The sequence below is a fragment of the Myotis brandtii genome, unplaced genomic scaffold, assembly GCF_000412655.1.
Source record: "Myotis brandtii unplaced genomic scaffold, ASM41265v1 scaffold1102, whole genome shotgun sequence".
Classification (NCBI taxonomy): Eukaryota; Metazoa; Chordata; class Mammalia; order Chiroptera; family Vespertilionidae; genus Myotis; species Myotis brandtii.
The window spans coordinates 1,209,326-1,231,599 of NW_005353757.1; the positions used below are offsets into that span (position 1 = coordinate 1,209,326).

Below are 22,274 nucleotides of genomic sequence, written 5' to 3' on the forward strand. Positions count from 1 at the left end.
TAATCATGATGTGTTCTTACCTCTTTATTTTCAAGATGGCCAGTCAGGTCTTGCTTTAATATTCTGGTCTGTATTTTGTTTTCCTTTGATTTTGCTGGCCGCTGTACTCTTCCTGATGTTACTTTCATCTTAAAATCACCAGAAGTCAGTTTACGTTTAGGCAAATCTTCGATCACTTTCACTAAAGGAGGAGGTGGCTAAAGGGGAAAAAAAAATCTAGTAGCTCTCCTTAGAAAATAGACCTGTTAATATATGATTTATAAAATTTGTTTTGATCAATTTAATAATGAGCCTTACTATATGTAATTATTTTTCAGACAAAAAAGTATAAATAAGATATCTAAGAATGTTTCCTTGTTGACTAACAAATCAAAGCAAATTTCTGCCAAATTCCTTTGAAGAACACACATGAAGACACATGATTAACAACACGTAGAATTTAATAATTCCATGAAAGCAGGCCGTAAATCACAGACTACAATCCATGTTTTGCATTCTGTGATAAGGTTAGTAGCATGGTGATCATTCGCAGCAGGAAGGCAGTTAGACATTGGCCTCTACAATGCTGAGAAAAGCCCCCTAATATTCTTTGGGCGCAAGTGAATTTTCTCTGAGGGAAACTGAGGGGCAGTGGCAGGCAGTGAGGGCTCTGAGTTTTGGAATATCTGCTTAAATAACTGTTATTCAAGAGCAGTTAATGAAGACCAATACAAGGGTGGCTAATATGGGTGGAGGACAGGCAGCACATATATACGTATTTCAACCTTAAGAAATTAATGACTTAGTATTGACTAGATTTAGGAAATAAAGAAATAGGAAGAGTCACAGTGCTCCAAGGTTTCTAGAAGGAAGAGTGAGACAGAAACAAAGAGACTGGAACCAAAGGCCTCCTCTGGGGAGCAGGTTATGTGGGGCACCTTGCATGGGGCAGGGACACCAGACTGATGCCCTTGAGAAAGGCAGACATGGAAGAATGGAGGGTAAGTGAGAGATCAAGTCTGGAGATACAGCTTTGGGAGGAAAAGAAAAAATATCCTGAAAAATGGATACAGTCCAAGGACGTTAGAAGTTTGTAGCATAAAGATTTTATTTTTGATGATACATGTAAGTTTTTTTTAAAATTGATGTTATTGCCGGCCGGTGTATGTAGCTCAGTGGTTGAGCATCAACCCAGGAGCCAAGAGGTAACTGGTTTCATTCACGGTCAAGGCACATGCCTGAGTTGCAGGCTCAATCCCCAGTAGGAGGCAGTCAATTGATGAAGTTTTTCTCTCATCGCTGTTTCTCTCTCTATCCCTCTCCCTTCCTCTCTCTCTAAAAATCAAGAAAAATCATATTAAAAATATTGATATTATTTACTTGATAACATACCTTATTTATTTCTTGTGTTAAAGCTTGAACTGAATATATGTTCAGACTTCCATTTTCCATAACACATGCAATGTACCGTCCATGTGGGCTAATTACCGATGAGCTGATTCCTTCGTCAAGGCTCCCGATTTCAAAGAGAAGTTTACAAGTCTGTATATTGATGAATCTCATAATACCATCTTGACTTAGCACTCCAAGAGCCTAACAGTAGAGAGAAACCAAGTCAAGTCAAAAGTCTGAAAGCCAAACTATACACACCCGTGTGTACGTGTGCTACTTATATATGTATTTTTTTGAGACAAGGACAGTTGGAGATCATATTCGCAGAGGACCGTTATATATTTTCAAATCCCCAATCTGGTTCATGGAGATTTGCCTATTCAGGTCCAGAGAAGCCTGGCTTTCCTCGGAACAAGCCAGAGCCCACCCTGGGGAACTTTACAGAAAGGTCACCTCCGAATCCTCCCTCCCCACAGGCAGGCATGAGATCGCCACTAATCCCTACAGAGAGAACACAGGAGATGAGATAGTTCCTCACTTTGGTCTCCACACTGGCTGTGGGAAGTGAGGCGGGTGAACCTGTGTATTCCTCACTGTCCCCACAGTTTGATCAAAGCTAACATCCATCCTGCTGCTCCCGCACACCTGTGCCTCTCAGTGAGGGTCCCCAGGTCGACTTGCTTTCAGCTGCTATAACTAACATTTGGGGACCGTAGAAAGTTTCTGAGTTGCAAGAATAGTGGAGACGTAAGAGGAAAACTAGTCTTTTAAAGGTAAATAAAATTTTAACTCATATTTTTCAAAATTAAAAACATACTAGAAATGAGTAAGCAACTATGGAAGACCACAGTTTGGAGGTGGTTGGAAGCAGTTTGAAGGTGACAATCTAAAAAGCATGTCCTCTGTTGGTCAGGTCGTAGGAAACCCCCTCATTCACAGCTGATGCAACCTCTCCAGAGGGCACCCATCACATTTACAGAACATACACCCGATACCACTATTTCAATTCTGGGATTTTGTCCTACAGACAGGCTGTGTGGATGTTGCGTGCAAAAAGGTATTCAGTGAAGTATTATTTGTAAAAGAAAAGAACTAAAAAAAAAAAAGGTGAAGTGCCCACTAATAAGACTGGTTAAAAAATTGTGGAACACTATAAAATATGAAGTTCTGCAGTGATAAAGAATTATCTTCAAGGTAAATTAAGTGAAGGAAAGCAAGGTGCACAGCTATAGAAAAAGTGGGGAAAACGAAAGACTCTAACAACAGTGGGTATGGAGAGTCAATAACTGGGCAACTGGGAGAGAGGGAGGAGTAAGAGATTTCATTGTCTGCCTATATATATATATTTATGTTTACAACCATGTGACTGTATTAGCTATTAAAAAACTTAAGGGTGAAGCTGGGTGGAGGAGGGAAGTGGGGAGAAAACAGGGGGCATCTGTAATACTGTCAACAATAACAAATAAAAATTTAAAAAATTTAAGATAGATATAATAAACATATACACACAATACATATACATACACACACACATCATGGGCATATACAAAAATCTGTTAAAGTGTAAGACCCAAGATAATCAATTTAAAACAAAAAGAGTTAATGGAAGTTACAAAGTAGTGACAGGAATGTAAAGTACAGCATAGGAGGTATATAGTCAATAATATTATAATAGCCATCTATGGTGCCCGTTGGGTACTGGAAATATCAGGGGGAATGCTTTGTAAAGCATATGATTGTCTAACCATTATGCTATATAACTGAAACTAATACAACATAATATTGAATGTAAACTGTAATTTAAAATTTTTAATAATTTTTTTTAAAAGTTAAGGTCGGACTATACTCAACTAGTAAAAAGAAAAAAGATGTGGGTTTGGGGGGGGAGGGGCGGTGGGAAAAGCACTCTGTATACTAAGGCAAGATGCAAAGAAACATGTTTCATAGGATTGAGGTGAGCAATCATGGTAGATAAAACACTGTTCAACAAAGTGAGAACATTGTAGCTCTAGTCTCACCTTTAATCATTACAATCAACAGGAGTGTTGATAGGTCATTTAAGTTTCTATGCTTTAGTGTCATAATCTGTAGAACGGTGAGAATACTTCCTTGCCCATGCTCAAAGAATTTAAGGTTCAAATAAAAAATAACACGTGAAAGCATCCTGTAGACTATGAAGTAGGGCATGAAATTAAAATACACTGATCTTAGGAAAAAATAAATGAAAAGCTACCCTTTAGAAAAAGAGTACATTGCCAGTAACATACGAAACCTAAGATTAAAAAATTCTTTTTCAATTTTAGACTCTTCTCAACAATAGATTAGCAATTTCAAGTCCTTGTAACAACCAGGGTACAAGTTAAATGAGAGGGCTATCACAGTTCAGAAACTGGTATGCTCCTTCTCAACACGGAGAATGTCCTGCGTTATGTTACCAACCTGGTTAGAACCAGCATCGAAACTATCAGGAAGAAACTCCAGATGGCGAATGGCTCGAACTTTAGTAGGCATCTGGATAATTCTAAATAGCTGTTTCGCTTCTAAGCACCACAGATGAAGATGGTTTGATTTGCCTCCAGCGGCCAGGACTCGGCCATCTCTAGATAATAAAAAGGCGAGAAAGTAAGAGGAGCTGAATTGTTCACAGTGGCACTGTCCCATATGACCCAATATGATGATGGAAAGTTCTGCATCCATGCTGTCCAACATGGTCACTACGAGCCACATGTGATTGAGAACTTACATGTGGCTAGTGCTTCTAAGGAAATTAATTCTTAATTTTATTAATTTACATGGTCCCATGCACCCAGTGACAACCATAGGGAAAGCTCGTGTTTACAGTATACGTGTTTTTTTTTTTACCTATTGTGCTAAGAAACCAGCTTAACAAATATTTGTTTGATGACTTAATTGGGGGTTTTGGAGTAACATTTAGGTTTTATCTCATACTCTCAAAGTCAGTTACCACTTTCCCACTTTCTACATTTCACATACAGAATTGGTACAACATTGCTATATGAAAAACCAAAAACCCCAGACAACTTCCTGCTCAAACAAAGCTACTTAATTTTATAAAGTACAAAAAGAATTAGCTGTATTGATTTGCAAGGTTGCTGCTCATTCATTCACCGGGCTTGTAAAGTGTCCACTATCAGCCAGGTCTCATTCCAGATACCAGGGACACAGGAGTGAACAGACATGTAAGATCCTGATCTTAAGGGATTTTCAGTTTAGAGGAGGGGTGGGGAACCTTTTTCTGCCAACGGCCATTTGGATATTTATAACATCATTCATGGGCCATGCAAAATTATCAACTTAAAAATCAGCCTGCTACATTTGGTCAAACATTTAATTAACTCACCCCTAATGCTTTGGCAGGGTCAGACCAAATGATTTCGAAGGCCTTATATGGCCCGCGGGCTGGACGTTCCCCACCCCTGGTCTAGAGGAAGGCAAGCAAACAAATAAATGAGCCTGATCTCAGCTGAGCAATTCTGTAAAGAACCATGCAGTGAGTGGCGTGCAGAGCTGGGGAAGGAGGAGAGCTGTGCCTGACTATAGTTATTCAAAAAGTGCCCTTATCCCTTAAAAATACACATTGAAATATTTATGGCTGAAATGATATGCTTGGGCTTTGCTTTAAGACAATGCAGTAGAGAAGCAGTAGGTGGAGTTATAGATTTAAAAAAAAGTGCCTATTAGCTGATGATGATTATAGCTAATGGAAGTATTGTAATTAGGACTCCATGTACTTTCATATTTTTATGTATATTGGAAATTTCCACAATAAAGTAAAACAAGTTCTACAGGCTATATCTAAGTTTGAAGTAAGATACTGAATGGAAATTTATAAAACTTTACTGAAAGTTAAATTTCTTAAAAATTCTCAGTGTCTTAAAATGCACATTACCTGGTCACAGCAAACACTTTGTATAGTATACTAGAGCTTTCGGGTGGAGCTGGCAATTGATATTTGCAAAAAAGTGTATCACATTCCCAGGCAAAGATGGAATTATCTTTAAAGCAGCTGAGGATGGTATTACTTAATGGGAGAAAGAAAACCTAAAGATGGAGGAAAAAAGTCATTGTCATATAAGGATCATATAGCCCTCCTTAAATTTAAAATTATACAATTAGCCAAACATTCTTTTTAAAAATTATTTTTTCTTGAACTAGAGAAAAATACATTCACAACATATGAAAGGGGCTAATACTGATATTTCACATACCATTATAAACTAAAAAGAAAAGGTAAAATCCTTTAAATAAAAAATAGGTGACTATAATGACTAGGCAATTCATAAAATACTAAGTAGCAATTTAAAAATATTTAACCTTAGTAAAGATTCAAATGAAAATAACAAGATACCATTTTATGTGAATCAAATTTACTTAAAAATAATACACACATATATGTATACACAACTATACATATACTCACATATGTATTATATTTACAAACTATATACTTATATAAACACTCCATTAAATACTAACTACTGATAAATGTTAAAGGTAATAAATGGTGAAAGCATTGGAAAAGGGCATGGTCACACACTGTTGCTGGTAGTCAAAACTGGTTAAAAATACTGTAGAGCAATTATCAACAGCCTTAAAAATACGTATCTCTTCTGAACTAGTCAATCTGTTTCTAAGAATTAATCCTTTGGGGGGAGGGGGAATCAGCAAAGTGCTTTAAAATAAATGTTTGTTGAGCATTACTTATAAAAAATGTAAAAAGTGGAAAACAAATACATGATCACATTGTTTTAGAGATTCAATTTACTTAATGGACAAGTAAGACTAAAATTGAAAGCAAAGTTGAAAATATCATTTTGCTAATTTCTCATGAGTTTCAATGGCCTCAAATATAATTTTGTGTGTCATCTGTGTAAAACACATGAAGAGAGGGAAAGAAGGCAGGAGAATAAGGAAAGAAAATGGAAGAAACCAACGAATTAAGGACAAAATATTCCTGCCCATCCTCTCAAAATAAATCCCCTCAAGTGGCTTGAGACATTTCACATGGTTTGAACCTTGGTTACAACTCCAGCTATTTATTCTTTGATTCCAATCTAGAAAAGCCTCCTTAACTATATAGCTTATTATAACACTTTATATTTGAACACATTTTGTCATTGTTTCTACAGCTGTGTCTTTAAAGCTTTATTATTATTTTTAAATACATGACTGTTTCTGTGTTGGAAAAAGAGGAGTAGGACTCAATGAGGCAGCAGAGCACCTTTAAGAAGTTGTGGCCTTTCATTCCAATCCCTGGTTTGTCACACACCTTTGCAATGTTACCAGTGTCAGAAGGAAGCCTGTTTCTCTTGGAATGCTGCATTGTTTGGGGGTGAGGTGTTCAGTGTCTTTTAACAGTGGATTGGAGTGTCTCTTGAGTATTTAGAATCTGGATACGGCTATTGTCACAGTCATGACAGACAGCAAACCAGAATGACTGTCCAGGGGAAAATCAAACACCAAAACTATGGTGGCTTTCCCCAGTGTTACAAAAATAGTGGGTTAATAAGGCTCTTTCTGAAATACTTCTTCAACCTTGACTCCAATTTGTGTTACTGTCACCCAGCTTATTATATACATACAGTTAAGAAGTGATTCTAATAGTAATATTATACAAGAATTTCAGGGAATTGTAAGCCATAATTTTCTCAACAAAAATTGCAGGCTATTGTCATAAACTCTGTTTTTCTCATATACATATAATAGTATCTTTTCCCAATAATAAACAGTGCTAAAAAACACACAGTAATACACACATACATAATAATGCACTATGGAAAATACTGGTTAAATAAAAAAGCCTACTCAGGATTCATGTTAACAAGACATAATAAAAATGCTGACTCAATTGATCCAGCCTGATCCAGCTCCTCACTTTTGTCTTTGGCTCACTTTGTCAAAGACAACCTCTGGGAGATCTCTTGCCAAAAGATTCAGGAAGGCATTTATAGTATAAGAGCCATATAGAAAGAATCTGTAACGAATATAGTGTACTCTATAATGGATGCATTAAAAGATGGTTTCAAATCCAATGTCAAAAAATGTGACAATATATAAATAAATTCATACAATATGTAAAAAAAGTGACAAGATTTTTATTATAATTAGCAACATTTTTCTAGAAAAGTAATAAATTTATTCCTACTGAGAGAAGCAAAAGCTTAAAAGTTAATGAGCATCAGCTGCTATTTTAGGGGAATAGCTGTGATAAATTATTGCCTACATGATTATTCATTACTAGATCTGTGATTTTAATTGCCAGGGTTTAATGATTATAAAATTGTTCCTAATGAATCATGCCACTATTTAGATAGTGTCATCTCTTGACAAGCATAAAAAGCTTGGAATAAAAACTGTAAAAGCATTAACAAATGTACAGGGATGAGGCTGTGGTTTTTCCTTGCAAAAGATGAGAATCCTATGCTTTTCAAATCCATCTTTGAGAGGTATGTGAGCTTTTATCCAAGTTTAAAGAGTACAGGCTAGTCATCTGAGCAAGTTAAGGCCAAATGTATAATTCAGCAGCAATTTTAGTGAGCTCCTATTGTATATAGAGAGATTAAATTAAGTTCAGTAGTATACTCTTTATTAAATATTTTCTAATATCCATCATGAACTCTTTTCTAATATATACTGAACCACAGAAATCAGAAATCCCAGGGTTTATTCCAAAACCCAAACAAAGAGCTAAATAACCTACCTCCAAGCATCAGCAAAAGAATAAAAATTTACTATAATATGAAGAGGTGTAACTAACCGGCTTACCTGAAAGCAGGACTGTATAATGGAATGACTTTGGAGTAAAACAGGCTTTGATTCAAACTGCAACTCCTCTATAAGCTGTGTGACACTGGACAAGTTACTTAATGTTTCTGAACTTCAGTTTCCCTATTTGTACAATGAGGATAATGGCATCTACTTTTTAGGATTATTTAAGCTTAAAAAGAACAAAGTGCTAGGTACATAGTAAGAACTCAATAACTGGTATCTATTACTATAAGTATTAATTACTGCTACTGCTAGTACAAAAATCAGTGGAAAGCTGTTGGAGTGGTAGGTTCTTTAAGAACATTTGAAATCCAAGGTCCATAGCTCTCTATCTGAAACCCTGGGGGCCAGGTGTGTTCCAGAATTCAGAATTACTTCTGACGTGAGAAAAGCAGTATGATGCATATTCTATAAATTTATGTGGAACCCCTAGGTGAACTGGAGCAGTACCCCACACTCAAAACATTAATCTTTCAGCCTCATGTCAATTCAGTCCAGGCTCTGCTGCCAGACGAATTCAAGTCAGATCAGATTTTGCTGCCAAGTGAGTTATTGAACAACTTTTGGCTTTTTGAATTACTAATAAGGAATCGTGCATCTATTTAATGTGTTTTAAAAAAATAGCCGGGCCAATGTAGCTCAGTGGCTGAGCGTCAACCTAGGAACCAGGAGGTCACAGTTCGATTCCTGGTCAGGGCTCATGCCTAGGTTGTGGGCTCGATCGCCAGTGTGGGGTGTGCAGGAGACAGCTGATCAATGATTCTCTATCATAATATAATCACTTTACAGCTTTTTAAGATATTTAATTGCATAATCCCATAATGGAACTAAATAACAGATAACAATAATAATAGATAATAATAACAGTAATAATAGAAACAGCAGCAGCTGCAGCTAACTTTTACTAAGCACTTACTATACAACAAGCATTGTACTGAGTGCCTTACACAGATGATAACATTCAATCCTGAAGCCGATTGTAAGGTATTATTACTATTTTCATCTTATACACATAAGAGAAATAGCTTGTCAAAAAGGTTTGACACGAATCTACTCATGCCTTTATAAGAAACAGAGGTGAGAGATTGAGTTAAATGATCAATGATAAAACAGTAAGATGAAGCCAGAATATGGGGCATTTTCTAAGACAATTAACCTGGTCTCTCACTCAGAAAAAAATTGATGTTATATAAAATAAAAATGGTGGAAGACTGTTTTAGATTAAAAGAGCCCTCATAAAATGAGACCCACAGCACCATCTGTCATCATGTGCCACAAAAAAAATCACAAAAGTTCTACTTAAAATGTAGAATCAGAAACTGGAATAAAACTATAGTTTGATAAGAATAAAAGTCTTGCTTTATAATTATCTCCCATTTTCAGCAGAATAAACCAGGAATGGCAACATCTGGCCCACCTCAGGTTTTTGTATAGCCCAGCAGCTAAGAATGGTCTATACATTTTTAAATTACTTCATTATAGATGCTTATATGAGTACACACATAATATCCTCAATTTTGCTCGTGGCCTAGAGAACCAAAAATATTTACTAGCTGGTCTTCTGAGAAAAGAAAAAGTTGGCTGGTAACCAATAGACTATGCTGCTTTATTTTGGAACAATATATTTATATGAATACTGCATACTATACATACATTTCCTACACTTAATTTTATTCTCATATCACTAACATTTGAGGCCTATTTTTTAAACTAAAATGTCTAAATGTCTGAGCAAGGTTAAAATTGGTAAATATCCAGTGTATACTAATTTTAATTTCATGGTAAAAAGAACAGATAGTTTTTGTGTCATTATTTCATAACTGTTTCCATTGTGGGTCCAACTCCCAAAGCTCCCTTCTTTAGAATTTAGAAACAACCTACTAAGACATTTGGCCTAAATCCCCGATGAATAAGCTGACTACAACTTTTATCTTTCTTTAATTATCAAAGGCAAATTAAAGAACTTTGGAATTTCCATGGAGACTATAAAATAAATTTTTGGTTGACATGCACTGCTACCTGCTCATGTTAATACCAGAGAACTTAAAAGCAATAATGCATATATAACACAACTTGAAGCAAAATAATTAATCACACGGGAGACCAAGACAAACCTGAAAATAGTATTAAGCTAATCAAATTAAAAAAATTAAACTTAAAAGCAAAAGAAGTGGATTTTTTTAAAAGTGATATATGTATACAATAGAATATTGATCAGCAATAAAGAGGAACAAACTACTAATACAACAACATAGATAAATCTCAAAAACATTATGCAGAGTGAAAAAAGCTTTACACATATAATTAATGACTATTTATGTGACATTTTAGAACAGACAGAACTAATCCATGCTGGAGAACTTCCGGGCAGTGCTTATCTGGGAAGGGATAGCATGGACCTTTCTGGGAAGATGGTAATGATAGGTCTGCACAGATTACAAAGGTGTGTGCATGTGTCAACACTTAACAAATGAATACTTAAGATTTGTGTATTTCACTATATATATATATAAAACATCAAAACATACTGAATAAGTATTTATGGGCATAAAAATGGTTAGAACCATAATATAGTTTAGCAACATAACGGGAGGTCTAGCCCTACTGGTGTGGTTCAGTGGTTGAGCATTGACCTATGAACCAGGAGGTCACAGTTTGATTCCTGATCAGGGCACATGCCCGGGTTCTGGGGTTGATCCCCAGTATGGGGTGTGCAGGAGGCAGCCGATCCATAATTCTCTCTCATCATTAATGTTTCAGTCTCTCCCTCTCCCTTCCTCTCTGAAATCAATAAAAATATATTATTTTAAAAAATAAAGGGAAGTCTAGTATAGGAACATGTCAATGTTAGAATCTAGATGGGGGTGTACATGTGCTCACTGTGAAATTCTTACAAATCTGCTGTATGTTTGAAATGTTTCATAACAGAATGTTGGGGGGTTAAAACCTAAAGCAAAACCAATCAGCTAAATAAAAACTATCAGCTTGCTAAAGTTGAAGTTATATACTATAATAATAATTTTTTTAAATAAGAAAAAAAGCTCAGTAAGTAATAAGCTGTAGCCATAGGCAACATCTTCAATTCTATAGGCCACTTTGCTTTGCTTGTTGTTGAGTTACGAAAACACTGGTATGTGGGACAAATGCATCATTATTCTTAAATCATCCATAAATACTGTTGGCCAAGAAACTAGCCTGAGAAACACAATAGACCAAGATGTTCCCCCTCACTGACCTTTTGTATACCCACAGACTGGAGAATATTCAGCTTTCTTTTTCTCTGAAAGGTATCCAAGTCCCAGAGCTGTGCTGTATCAGAAGAAGTAGTGATGGCGTACTTCCCTGATGCATGCACAGAGATCGAAAACACCGATGATTCATGTCCTCTCATCCAGCTAACCAGCTCCTTGGTGACTGTGGTAAAAAGTAAAATGATTATACAGGTAAAACACTATATATCATCCAAAAACTAATCCAACTGATGACTAGGTATTATGAGGCACCTCCATTAACCTCTTCAAACATGGAAGCCTGTGCCTCGTTAATAAAACTCACTATAGGACATGTTAGTAACATGTATATGTATCATGGAGGCATGAGGATGAGGCCAAAAGGGTTTAGGAAAAGCCTTCAGTGTGCTAGGGAGCTCGGGCTTTCTCTTGTGAGGAATATTCTCGTGATAGAGAGTGCTATCCCTGAGCTGTGTTTTAGGAAGAGCATTTTGAGGCACCTAGTGGCTCTGTTGGAAAGGGTAAGAGATTAGACAAAATGAGTAATTTATTTGCTGCTGTAACCACCCAGGAAGGAGATAAGGAGAGTCTACACTAAGAATGTGGTGATACAGAAAGGACAAATTCAAGAGCTATGAAGGAGAAAAATCAAAGGACTTTGTGATCAAATGGATGTCAAATGGATGAAAGAGGAGTTAAGACTCCAGTGGTCCCGGTTTAGTTATGTAAACAGATGGTGCTACTTCTAACTAACTACCTCCCTAGTGAGAAATACATAAGGAGGAACAGATTTAGCCGTGTGGGGAGAAGAGATAATGAATTTGATTTGCAAAATTGATTCTGAGGCACATGTGTGTGCACATGTGCATGCGTGTGTGACATACAAGCAGAGAAAACAGCCAAAAACTGTTCATGATAATTATCAGAGGGTAGTAAAATCATAAGTGATCTTTATTTACTCTTTACATTTTTGTGTCTCCAAGTTTTCTATGGTAAGCATCTTTTAATCAGCCTTTTTTCCCTCCAGAAAGATGGATATGAGGAAAATAGAAAGTAAGATGTAAGTCTGAGGGGGAAGGGGGGGACAATGGGGACAAAAAAGGGGACATTTGTAATACTTTCAACAATAACGATTTTTAAAAAAATGTAAATCTGGGAAACATTAAGGCACAAAGTATGTCAAAACTAAAGACAGCGGGACAGATAAACCCTTAGGGAGAGAGTAGTGGTTTCTGAGCTCTAGTCTAAAAAGTCTGGCATTAATGGTCAATTTTTCATTAATCTTCAGTGAAATGAGAAAAATAAGAATAATGACTTTTTCAGAAAGCTAAATTTAAAGTACTACTTTTTAACCTAGTATTATATCCTTCTAAGTTTCTTTTTGTTAAAAAAAACCCTTTGTTTTATGAAGTTATGATTTTTCTAATGTCAATTAGCAAAACTAAAAGTTGACAACCTATGTGGGTTCTTCTACTTTTTGTTTTTAATTGGGTCAAAAATCCAAAGTCTAGGAGCCGCTACTAGTATAAGAAGCCAGGAGAGAGGCTACTATAGAAGCTGTCAGAAAGGCAGGAGAAAAACCAAGAGACAGTATGAAAACTAAGACTCTTAAAGTCATCCCAAGTGTTAAATGCCACTGAGAAGTAGAATGAGAGTTTAAAGAGGATTTAAACAATAAGTTACTCATGACCTTGGAGATAGAAGCCTCAGTAGCATGGAGTTGGGGGAGCAAGAATCAGAATCCATTGATGGACGCTTCAAAGATGCAGGACTTGGTAGTGAAGACAAAGGGAGGTAGTTGGAGAGGTGAAGATAATATTTAACCAAGGGGCCTCATGGGGGAGGGAGGGTATCAATAAGACAGAAGAAACTATAAAAAGATGGAACTAAGACAGAAGAACAGAGTGGAATATAAGGAAAGCAATTGCACAGAAGCATAAAGACTTAGTTTTTCAGAATTTCTGTGACAGCAGCGTTGGTAATACCAAAAATTGGGAACAGTTTAAAGTCCATCAATAGGTAATAGGTTAAATAATTCTGGTTGTGCAAATATCAACAGAGTAGATAGAATATTTGGTAATGATGTCAAATATACGTATGAATTTTTGAGGTAAGAAAATGATTGCAAACAATATAGATAGATGATCATGTTTGTTAGAATGTAGAAAAGGTATATGCATGAAAACAGACTTGGAAAGACAGGTCACATTACAAAATCCCTATGTCTCTGGGCATCACTGAAGACCGCTGCTTTTTCTCTAGCACAGTGGTTCTCAACCTTCTGGCCCTTTAAATACAGTTCCTCATGTTGTGACCCAACCATCAAATTATTTTCGTTGCTACTTCATAACTGTAATGTTGCTACTGTTATGAATCGTAATGTAAATATCTGATATGCAGGATGGTCTTAGGCGACCCCTGTGAAAGGGTCGTTCGACCGCCAAAGGGGTCGCGACCCACAGGTTGAGAACCGCTGCTCTGGCACATGTAGCAGTGATGAAGAACAGGGACCCTGCAGCTAGACTACCAGATTGGGAATCCTGGCTCTTCCACTTAGAAACTGTGGCGCCTGGGCCAAGTTACTTCTGTGCCTCATTTCCTCATTTGCAAAATGGGGATAAGAAGTATCCATCTTCGTGGGTTATGATGATGATTAAAATTAATTAACATGAATCAAGTCATAGAACAAAGAGTAAACACTGAGTGTCAGCTAGTACTATTATTACTATTATTATTATTATAGTTTATATATTGTTTTAAACATAACACATCAATTACTTTAATAACAAGAAAAAATACAGTTGAGATACCTTTTTTTCTTAGTAAGAATAAGAGGTTCAGTTTATAGAACTCCACACTATAAAAAATTTTGTATAAAATACATAGGTTATATTTAAAAAGTATTCTTCTGTCCTGTGTATCTGGAATTTGGCCTTCAAAGGGAGGTATAGTCTTTATCCAGGCTCTGGGGAGGCACCCTCTAAACCCCTAAGACTTCCCCAGCCATAGGAATGTCTTTGTTATTCAGACAACAGCTGAGAGTTTATGCTAAGGAGAGAACCTCAAAGTGGAGGTCGGCCATACCAGAAAGACCAACCATGTGAGTGATTAGAAGGTTGGGGCTTTGGGCCACATATCAGCCTGACCTCCATGGAGAAGATGAAAGGATAAATACCGAGTTCATCTCGGAGGGCAATAATCCAATCAATCATGCCTACACAATGAAGCCTCAATATAAACTCTGGACATCAAAGTGGGCGATTTTCTTGGTTTGGCAATACTCAGTGGGGATGGCCGCACACAGAAGCTGAGAGTGTAATGTGTCCTGGAGGACAATGGAACCTTCTCAGATTCCACCCTATGTTTCTTTCATTGGCTGGGTCTAATTTCTATCCTTTTGCTACATTAAAACTATAATCCTAAGCATAGTGCTTTCCTGAGTTCTGTGAATCATCCTAGTGAATTATCAAGCCAGAGGGTACTTGTGGGAAACCCTGAGTATACAGCCAGCTGATCTGATGAGAGGATGGCCCTGGAGCCCCTGAACTTGTGGCTAGTGAGGGATGGCTTTTGGGGACTGCTCCCACAGACCCCTTGCAGGATTCCAGTCTATATTTTACCCTGCTTCAAAAGACAAATAGGAGGACTTCTTACCTGTATCGAAACATTTAATAGAATAATCAGCTAACGCCACAAGGAATTCAGACTTCCTATGAAGATTAAAGGCCAGAGCTGTGCAAGCTTGTGCTGTTCGCTGAACAAGATTAAACCTATTAAGAGATGACTGCATTAGTATCAGCAATTCTTCCAATAACCATCAATTTTATGTTGGAGGAGTCCTTAGAGACGAAGAAAATGAAACCCAAGCCAAAAATAGATTAAGAAGAGAGTTAAATGCCATGGAAAGGAGTCTGGCTTTTACTTACAGAGTGGGAAGCCAGCAGAATCATGATGAGGCATGTCTTTTAGAAAGATGATTCTGGCAGCAATGGCACATGGACCGAGGGACAAGGAAGAAGTGCTCACTGAGAAAGCCGCTACAGAGAATCTCAACCAGAGTTATGAGTATAAAGTGAAAGAACAAGCAAAAGAGGTGTCAGAAGTCAAGTGGAGAGAGGCTCAGTGACCCCCTAACATGGTGACGAGGGAGAAAGCAGGAATTCTTCACGTGTACATGAAGATGAGAAGATATCTCATAAGGTTATCATGATGATTAACTATACAATGACTAAATGAAATAATACATTAAGTGCTTAGCAGAGTACTTGGCACAAAGCTAGAGTTTAATCTACAAAAAAATACATTTTTCAAGCTTGGGCAAAAGATGAACAAGTTTGGGGACAGGAAAAATAAGTTGGATTTTAAACATGTGGAAATTAAACCACTGGATTGATTAGGCCCTTGCAAAACATTTAGAGCTGCTTTGTCCAAAAGAAATATAATGCAGGTCACATGTATAATTTAAATTTTTCTAGGTGCCACATTAAAAAAGTAAAAAGAAACAGTCAAATTAATCTTCATATATTTTACTTAATTCAATATGTTGAAATATTTCAACAATTAATTAAAAATTAATGAGATATTTTATATTCTTTTTTTTTCATCCTAAGTCTTAAAAACCCAGTGCATATTTTACACTAACAACACATCTTAATTTGGACTAGCCACCTTTCAGGGGCTCAAGAGCTCCATGCGGCCAGTGGCTGCATGGCAGCCAGTCTGGAAGCTACCCAGTGGTGGCAGAAGCAGATCTGAGTTACCAGTATTCACATGGCAGCTGAGTGAAGCCGGAGGCTTGGGGGTGGTGAAATTATCAAAGAGGAACCTGGAATATGGAAGGAAGCAGGCCAAGGCCAGATCCCAAAGTAGCACGACAATAAAGGGAAGAAGAGTCAGCAAAACACGGAAAAAAATAAAGAGGTAGAAAAATCAGGAAAATGTTGTACCCTGAAGCATAAGAAAAAACATTTCAGGGAGGAGGGAAGACAAGAGCATTTAATAAAAGAAAAATTGTAGAAACCACTGGATTAGGCAATTAGGAAGGTTGTGAGGAAGCCCAGCGTAGTGGATTTTAGAATCAGGCCAGATTTCAGCTCTGCCACTTACTCCTCTGCTCTGCCGTAAATATTTACAGAGAGAACAGGGACGTGGACAAAATAAAAGAGAGGACCTCATGACCCGGGGGTGGCTATAGAAGACAGAGATTAGCCCTGGAAGAAATTAGGATCACCTACTTTTATGAATAAAGTGACAAAGAGGTACAGATGGCTGAACTTTCAGATATATTTGAGGTTGCCGTTGGGGAGGAGGAAGGGAAGCTTGAAGGCAGCAGTCAAAATAAGAGTAGGGTCCAACACAAGGAAATTGATAAAGGTTTGAAAGCCTCAGAGGCTGCTCTACGCTGTTTGGCTCAGTAGATAGAGTGTCGGCCTGTGGACTGAAGGGTCCCAGGTTCGATACCGGTCAAGGGTACGTGCCTCAATACCCTGTGACCTGCCATGGAGGAGGCAACCAATCAATGTGTCAGACACATTGATGTTTCTCTCTCTCTGTCTCTCCCCCTACCTTCCACTCTCTCTAAAAATCAATGGAAAAATATCCTCCATTGAGGATTAGCAACAACAACAAAAACAAATACTCAGAAGAGGATGGGAGAAGTAAATAACAAGAGAAGCAAATGAAATATTCATTATTCTGTAATGCAGCCAAGCAACAATTATTTTTATTTCATTTAGCAGTGGGAGCAAAAGAGAGACAGTTGTATTGATTTAAGACCGGGAATTGGCAGAGTAGGTTAGGCAAGAGTAAAGGGTGGGAGAACTGTAACCATTACATTTTTGGTAATGAGGAGAAACATGAATAACAGACTTCTATCTAGTAAACCACAGATAAATAAATCACATACGACCTCTTCTTTTCTTGAACTTTTTGAAAATAAGTTACTGAGATCATGTTCCCTACAAACAAGGAAATTCTCCTGTGTGATCACAATACAACCATCAAAATCAGAAAACTACGTTTATATGTTACCACCATCTAATCCTCAGACCCCATTCAATTTGCCAGTTGTCCCCGTAATGTCCTTTACAACAAAAGGACCAGTTCAGATTCATGCCCTTACTTGTCATGGGTCTAGCCTCCCTCTGTCTGGAATAGCTCTTCAGTCTTTCCACAACTGTCATGGCCTTGACCCCTGTGAAGATTACAGGCCAGTCTTGTAATACAATGCCCTTCAATTACCTTGGCCTGGTGATCCAACAGATTAGATTCCGGTTACACGGCCTTGGAACGGAATATCACAGAGGTGACACTGTATGCTCTTTACTGTACCTTATCAGGTAGCACACAAGTTTTGATTTGTCCCACTATTCATTTAACTGTAATCATTTGATCAGGTGGTGCTTGGCAGGCTTCTTCACTGTAAAATTACCCCCTTCCCTCTGAAATTAATAAATATTTTGTGGGAAGTACTTTCTGACTATGCAAATATCTGCTCTCATTAAACTGTTGAGTGCAGCACAAATGCCTGGATTTCTATTATATTCAATGAGTTATGATCCATTACTATCATTATTTATTTTAATACTCAAATTGTCTACAATATGGCCCGAGGGAACTCCTTCAAGCTGACATTTACTAGTATGTCCTTATGAAACATTCCCATTATTTTCAAAAAATTCCTTCTTTCTAGCTACAAAAAGTTCCAGGATCATCTTGTACTTTGCTCGCCTCCATCCTGAAAGTGGTCATTTCTGCAAGAATCCCCGAATCCTTCCAGCAGATGTGGTGTTTAGAAAAGAAGAACTGAGCATGTTCTTTGTAAGCCGGGGAGGCTGTGGTTGCTCCCAGGTCCTATGAACGGACAAAGCTAGGAAGTATATGTATATATTATTCACTCATTTGCTCGTCACACACCTCTATTTATTTCTATATCTCTATATATTCAAAACCAGAGTTCGCATAGACATATCAAATTGCAATCCAGTACCACAGACTCATTCTAGTTTCCTTCCTTTCCAAGAATTAGAAACCTGGCCCCCATTATCCTCAATGTACGTACTCATTTGATCAACGCCCCTATCTTTCTCATGATTGCCCCGCCCCCCCATGCAGACACCTTCTGACTCTGGCTGGGCAGTGCAGGTCTCCCTCCCACCTGCCCCCACTGCATGAATGCCTCCCTTGATGAGTCTCACTTAATTGCAAAGGGAGAGAAGAAGAGGAAGAAGAGGAGGATCAATTCTTTAAGATCCCTAGATCTAGCATTCTGACAACAATGTACAAAGAAATTGTGTTCTTTCTAAATTGCTGAATGAAGTACCAGACATTTACTGACAAATTGGCAATAATAAATCTTTAAATTTAAGGAAAAACAAACTACTAGAGATACTGTTAAAACCAGAACTTTATTTAATTCTCTCAAACATACTAGTATAACCATATTATCTTTCTATCCTTCCCCACTTTCTTCCATCAGCATTAAGAGAGTGTTTTTTCAAGGCACCTGAAACACACTAAGAACTTAATAAATCTTCCTGGATGAATAAGTAATAGCAGGTACCAAAAGTCAGTGAATTAATAACATTAAATAAGGCAAATATCAAAAGTATCACTCACCTGTTTCCAGGCAAGTCAAAACCATAGATATTTCCTTGATGATCCCCAGCAATTAAGCAATCACCGGAGCTATCAAAAGCCACATTCAAAAATCGCAGAACTTTGGGAAGGTAATCAGAAGTGGTATGAATGATGTTCACTATAATTCTGCAAAAAATACCAAACACACACACATTAAATTCTATGTCAGGCATTACTTGTTATTATGAAAAATATGGCTTTTATGGCATAATTCACTAATTTTGAGGTTGTTTGCCTACCCATTCTTCCCTCTCCTACTATTGCTGCTGTTTCTCCTCTATTAGAAGCAATCCTACAATGATTTCTGAAAACAGTTCAGAAGGTTACTCATCAAAGTAGCTATTGTTCATTTAGTCATCAAACACCTGACAAGTCACTATGTGTCATGCCCTGAATAAGCCAGGAACTAAGAGTAATCGATAGACATGGGTACTGCCCTCATGGAACTTCCAGGTTAGTGGTAAAGACACATTTAAAAAATAGATGCACATAGGAACAGATTTATAAATTGTGACTGACAGACAACAACAGGATAAAGGAGAATGTATTTTGGATTTAAATTGTTACAGTAAGCAACAGACATGATAAAAACAGTAAGTTTTATATAAATCACAAGCTACCATATAGAAGGAAAATTTCAATCCCATATTCCAAGTTTAAGATATCCTAATGAGATTTTGTTTTTGTGACATAGTGTTCCAAAGTGAAAGTGTCCTTGAGTTTTATTTTCAGCTGTATTTGTCTAAAGTTACTTTTTTTTTGAGAGAGAGAGCGAAAGCATATATCTACTAAAAAGTAAGCTATTTAAAACTTACAGCACAAAATAACTCCTTAAAATATGCGTGTATATTCAGGTCATGTACAAAAATAGCCCCATTCTTTATTGCAATAATAGTTTTCATATCATGAAAATTTGACTCTGGGGACATTTTTGAATTTTAATATTAGAGACATCTATTTTCCTCAGTATCACTTCATTAAAAAATACTAAATTGAATTAAGTGCATTAAACATGTTCTTCAGTTTATCTAAAAAGGGCTTTTCAGACTCATTGGGTGAAACAGCAAAATTCTTTTAATGCTCACTTTTATCTAGTCCCTGAGAAAGAGTCGGTCTGTGCTTGACCAAGCTTTAGTCAGGTTCCTGACCTTCTAGCAGGCCCCATCTGTGCACTTCCTTATAAAATCTAATTTTAGCAAGAACGCTGCTCAGTCAAGTTAATCAGAATCCCCTATTCTCAACACCCCATCATCCTTGATATGTGATCTTGTTCCTCATCTTCAGTCTCCCAGGGGACGTCTTACCACCCTGCCCTGTCTTCAGCCAGAATCCTGTTAGGTCGGTTTAGCCAGAACTCCCTTCCCGAGATGCTTTCTCCTAATAATTTTCCATCCACTGTTTGACCCCCACCCTGTTCCTTGGTTGTAAATTCCGACTTGCCCGGCTGTATTCAGAATCCAGACCAGTTCTGTACTGAGGTCTCTTTTCCACTATTGCAATAGTCCTGAATAAAATCTGTTTTTACCATCTTAACTATTGCCAAACTCTGGTTTTTCTCTTATATCCTCAGAGGGAGAGAGGAGAAATAAACGTATCGAAATGACAAATAATCACATTAAAATGTTCCCAGGAAATTAAACTCAGGCAGAGCAAATGACTTTTGCCTCCAGTCTTTTTTCTATAACATTTATTATGTGTTTGGATTATAAAATTACACAATCATTGTTCAAAATATGGAAAACACAGAAAAACACTAACACATACATAAAAATGATTACAACCTTACCAGCTAAATATAGTCACAATTAATAGCAGCATTCTCCCCTTCTAATTTTTCATATAAATCACCCCTACTAATATTTATTTTAGCAAAACTGTCTCAATTGCTCACAGGTTGCCTGATGGAGGTCCTAAGTCCTTAAACAAAATAAAAACATTAAATATGTTCTCAACACAAGGATGCAGGAGACACTATTTTAAAGTCTTCATAACACCCTACGACAACCCTGTCTGGTAGGTATGATTGTCTTCTCTTACAGCCGTAGGGATTAATTTTCCCAAGGTCACAGAGCTAGTAAATGGATATTTATTTCAACTGAAGTCCATCTGACCCCACAGGCAGTGCTCCCTTCTTTCTCAACACCATAGTGAAGGATTTTAACAAACAAAAAGAAAGCCGTTTTAGTGGAAGAAGCAAATAAGGACATTTGCACACAAACTTGTTTCTTTCATTTTTGGAATCTTGCACATATATCTCAATGTTTTATAACGGCAAAAAAGAGAATTATTGTGGGTTGGCAATAACGTTTAGAATACTTACAAAACGTCAGAAGTAGGGGTGGTATTTACAAAGAAAATTCCTACTACAGAATCCCAACGCTGGACAAAACATTTTATTCAATGGAGTTGGAGGGGCAGCAGCACTGTTAGGGGACTGATAGGAACCAGAAACCAAACAAGCTGCTGGTACAACGACTAGCACTGTGCTGCTCAGGGCATGCAGAGTTGGCACTTAAAAGTCTGTTGATTTGTAGAGGAGCAACCCAAGGATCAACAGAAAAATGACAAGAACAAGAAGCACACTGAAACACAAACTCAAGTGATGAAACAAAGTCCGGGAAATCCTAGCGAATTAGAAGCAAGAAGATCAACCAGTGTGGCAACTGGAACCAACATGGCATCACTTTGGGGCAAAGGCTACCATTACAATCACACAGGAGGCTGAGCCCTAAACAGGACAGATATTTGGGAACAGGATGAAAAGTGGGGCTGGGAGGGGAGGGATAAATGGCAGAGCACAGAGGATTTTCAGGGCAGTGAGAATATTCTGTATGGTCTTCTGATGGTGGATACATGTCATTACACACTTGTCCAAACCCATAGAATGTACAACATCCAGAGTGAATCTTAATGTAAACTGTGGACTCTGGGTGATAATGATGTGTCAATGTAGGCTTATCCATTGCAACAAATGTACCACTCTGGTGGGGGATATGGATATTGGGAAGGCTATGCACGTGTGGGGGCAGGCGGTATATGGGAAATCTGTACCTTCCTCTCAATTTTGCTGTGAACCTAAACCTGCTCTGAAAAATAACATCTACCAAAAAATGGGACCCCCCCAAATAAGATGCCCGTGATAAGAAACATCCTTCGCTGGCCTTACTGGAAGGCTGACCTGCATTGTGAAACGTGAATCCTGCACAAGCTAAAATGTAAACTCCAGAGAAGCGGGCGTTTGTTTGT

The 22,274-nt window shown here is 37.5% G+C and overlaps 1 protein-coding gene across 7 annotated transcripts in view; it reads right to left on the reverse strand.

The window, feature by feature from the left end:
- Positions 1 to 22,274, reverse strand: part of TBC1D31 (TBC1 domain family, member 31) — a 41,984-nt gene that overhangs the window by 18,853 nt on the left and 857 nt on the right. For 4 of the 7 annotated variants that reach the window (XM_005857320.2, XM_005857319.2, XM_005857318.2 and 1 more), the window contains exons 2-8: positions 19,008 to 19,154; positions 15,045 to 15,160; positions 11,396 to 11,574; positions 5,282 to 5,433; positions 3,811 to 3,970; positions 1,372 to 1,572; positions 21 to 197 (exon numbers count right to left, since the gene is read on the reverse strand). In XM_005857320.2, the coding sequence (XP_005857382.1) occupies positions 21 to 197; positions 1,372 to 1,572; positions 3,811 to 3,970; positions 5,282 to 5,433; positions 11,396 to 11,574; positions 15,045 to 15,160; positions 19,008 to 19,154 (1,132 nt within the window). Of the gene's footprint in view, positions 1 to 20; positions 198 to 1,371; positions 1,573 to 3,810; positions 3,971 to 5,281; positions 5,434 to 11,395; positions 11,575 to 15,044; positions 15,161 to 17,511; positions 17,530 to 19,007; positions 19,155 to 22,274 lie in introns of those variants that run through there. The other 3 variants (XM_014543969.1, XM_014543964.1, XM_005857322.2) reach the window with 3 other exon arrangements.